General features: G+C 26.8%; 1 protein-coding gene across 1 annotated transcript; it reads left to right on the plus strand.

Annotated features, from left to right (window-relative positions):
* The first annotated feature begins 937 nt into the window (after positions 1-937).
* Positions 938-1,452, plus strand: LOC108463556 (uncharacterized). Its single transcript, XM_017763481.2, has one exon. The coding sequence runs from the start codon at positions 1,080-1,082 to the stop codon at positions 1,278-1,280; it is 201 nt and encodes a 66-aa protein (XP_017618970.1). The 5' UTR covers positions 938-1,079; the 3' UTR covers positions 1,281-1,452.
* The last annotated feature ends 2,367 nt before the right edge of the window (positions 1,453-3,819 follow it).

The following is a 3,819-nucleotide window of genomic DNA, read 5'->3' on the forward strand; positions in this document are numbered from 1 at the left end:
CTAGATTAAGTTAACAATTTATAAATATCGATTTTTTTAAAATTTATATTTCAAGAATATATTAATATCATACACAAACTCGATCCATATTCAACTCGATAATTATTGTTGGAAAAAAAAATAAAAAATAAAACCATGGGTAGTATTCATTATCTCCTTATCTGCATAAATAATAAAATGTTATTATAAAAAAATAAAATTATGTTGAAAATTATTTACATAAAATATTAAATTAAGCTTATCCTTGATCAGTTTACTTTTATTTTAGATTAGTTTTATTTTCCTTACCTACAAAATTATGTATACAAACACAAATCACTAACTGGATTTGTTGACGAAAAACACAAAGCTACCGACGCCGCTGGCGCCAGAGTTTTTGGTTAAATTCCACAAATGGTCATTGTACTTTACTTGTATTATGAAATTAGTCTTTATATCGTAATTTAAATCATTTTAATCCTTGTACTTCGTGGATTCGGGAATTGCAAATCTAATCGGTAACAATCATTAGCATTTTTCTGTTAATTTTGATGACGGGTTTGCTTTTTCAAATAATTAAGTCCGCCGGGTTTTTATATTTAGTTGACTTAATCGACTATTATGCTACGTACTATAATTAAACCGAGCGACTTTTATAGTGTTAATCGAATTGATTAATCGATTGAATTCATTAAATCGATTTTAACCAAATTATAATCTCTCCAATAAAAAATCGTTATCAATTGGATCGTAACTTTCAAACCCCTAAAATTCATGTACATGAATTATTCTACAATCTTAATAAAATATAGGGACTGTTATTAGTATTTAATCTTTTTTCTTTAGAAGAAGTGAGCCAGAAACACTGAGCCAATGGCAATATTGTAATTATATTCAACAGCCAGTCCATTTATCTAAACAAAGCTGCATAAAATCCTCGTTAACCTCCAGAAATCAAAATCTTAAAAAGGAGGAGGAGCAGTAGTAGTCTTAGCCAAAAGGCAAGGCAAAGAATGCAAAAACTGTAGTCAAGCAGTTCTTTTTTCTATCAAAAAAATATTTTCCTCTGGATTATATTGGGGGGGGGGGGGGGTTCATCAATGGCGAACCAGTTGGGGAGCTTGATGGAATCAATAAAGTCAAAGATAAGGGCACTAAAAAAGTCAAAGCCGAATAAACCGTACATAAAGATGGACAAGAGCGCCAGCGTTAAAGTGGAGATCCGAAGCCGGAAGGCAAGGAAACTTATCGACAAGACCTTGAAGGTCGCCGATCAGCCAGGCAAGCGCTCCATTTCATAACCACGCGGTCGTTTCGTTTTTCTTCATTTATAATTTGATTTCCTTTTTTCATTTGCTTGTATATCAATACATACTTTAATTTGAAGCAAGTTTTAGATTATCCATTTTTACTTCCATAATTAACAAGATTTAATTTGGATTAAGTTTTAGTTTGATCAAGTTTTATTTTAAATATGTGCCATGAGTGAGCTTTTGATGGAAGTGAATTTTTTTTTTATTTAATCCACGGGATGTGTCTTGTTTAGATGTGTGTATTGGTCGGGTTGAGCTCAACTAAAAAATTAAGCTTGTTTGTTAGGCTCGGACTCAGCTCGACTCAAAAAATAGACTTAAAATTTTGTCCAAGTCTGATCGGATGAAAATGTTAAACACTAGGCTCGACTCAGCTCGCCCATATTATTTTTATATTATTTTATATAATTTTAAAATATATATAATACATCAAAATACTAAAAATATCAAAATAAATATTTTTCAACAAATTGAAAATAAATTTTAAAATATATATATACTTAAATAACACTAAGATAGTTGCAACTTAATAAGTAAATGCCTCTAAAATAATAATAAATTAACAATTAAATATGTTTTATATAATATTCAAACAATAACAATAAAACAATAGTAACATAATAGTAAAATAGTAGTAAAATAGGGAGAAAATAATAAGAAAATAATATTAAAAAACAAAAAAGACTTTTTTGTCCTTTAGTGAATTCGGGCTCGGTCGGGCCCAAGCAAAAAATACCTTACTTGAGACCCGGCACTTTTTTTAAACGAGTATTATTTTTTTGTCAAACCCATTTTTTAGCCTATATTTTTGTCCAAATCCTCTCAAATTTTGAGCGGGCCTTTAAGACTGAGTTGGGTGGCCCGATTCATGAATAGGTCTAGTCTTGTTTTATCATCTTTAACTCAATTTGAATTTTTTAAAAATCAAGCCGAGTAAAATGAAATATTGTACATATCAAATTAAAATCTTGTTATAGTATAACTAATTTCATGTTAAAGCCAATAAATTTTAATCCATATATATATGAAAACTTTTGAAAGCAAAATAATAATTAATAAGATAGATAAACTTGAATCGTTAATTAATTTATCTTTATATATTTAAAAGTGTATATTTTAAAATATATATTTTAATTTTTTAAAATTATTTTGTAATTTTGTTGAGAAATCAATTTATTTATTTTCAAAATTGGTAGGAACCAAAAATGTATTTACATCAATTTGTTATTCGAATCGTAAAATTTAACTCGACTCGAATAATTCAAATAACTCAAAATTTGAAATTTTTTTTTATTTTTTAATCGAATCGAATTTTGCTCACCCGAGAATAAATGAGATATGATTAAGCCTTATCCTTCAAACCCATATAATTAGTATAATTAATACAACAAATCAACTAAACACTAACTTAAAATAAATATAATTATGAGAATAGTTTTGTTTTTTTTTTTATAATTTATATATGTAAAATTATATTTAAAATAAATTTACAAGAATATAAGAATGTCCACTCCTGTCTTTTAAAACTTTAGAAATCATTTCAACGAAGGTCATTTTAATTTTCATATTACCTTTTAATAAATTTATATTACACATATTTTTCTTGCTCTTGATGGGTAGAAAGAGTAAAGTAAGTATGACTTTGCATGCTTTGCTTATCTCGAAAGTAAAAAAGATTATAATTGAATCAGTGAATCATTTTTTAATCATTCATTGAATGATAAATAATTACAAGTTATGGAGATACGATTTAAATAACGAAAGATTCAATATTTAAAAATTATATCTAGAATGACTAGAAAGGTAAAAACAAGACCAAATATAATTTAGTCATTATCATCAAGTTCAAAATCTTTGTAGATAAACCCAGTCATTAGTTTCTAACCGTGAGGCGAATGAAATTCTATACATAAATCTATTAATAAAAAATAGAAAAAGCTTTTATCGTGATGTTTAAATTATATAGAAATTATTGAACCTAAAAATTAAGGATAAGAAATTTTTCATTCTCTAAAATAGAATAACCACTTAGAATAACGAAACATATTAGATTAGTCAAGAAGTACAAAATTGTATGATACAATCCTCATTGTGCATAATTTAGTATTAAATCTATTAATTAAAAAAATTAGTAATTATTGTTTTGGGTTCTTTTTTAAGGTTATTATTTTCATTTAATATATAAACCTGGGTTGAAAATGTATCATTTCCTGATTAATGTCAGCCAAAAGGGAATTTATTGTGGATATTTGACTTTGAATTAGGTGAGGCAAAAGTGTTTACTTTTTATCGATATAGAGCTCCTATGCATGGGTTTCTTATATGCTAAATCAACCGAGTTTGAATTTATTTGTTTATTGGATTAAATTTTGAAATTATGTTCTCCTTTAATTCAAATAAAAAAATGCCAAGAATATAAATATTCAATTAGACCTGGTTATAAGTGTAGCGGCGTAAAAATTTTAGCTTGGCTTAGTCGCTAATTGTGGCGATCTATTGAAAACTTGAAAACTTAAATTTTGATTTT

The sequence above is a fragment of the Gossypium arboreum genome, chromosome 13 (genome assembly GCF_025698485.1).
Source record: "Gossypium arboreum isolate Shixiya-1 chromosome 13, ASM2569848v2, whole genome shotgun sequence".
Classification (NCBI taxonomy): Eukaryota; Viridiplantae; Streptophyta; class Magnoliopsida; order Malvales; family Malvaceae; genus Gossypium; species Gossypium arboreum.

What these genes read in the sequence shown, in the direction of transcription:
- LOC108463556 (XM_017763481.2), top strand. Translation starts at nt 1,080, where the DNA reads ATGGCGAACCAGTTGGGGAGCTTGATGGAATCAATAAAGTCAAAGATA.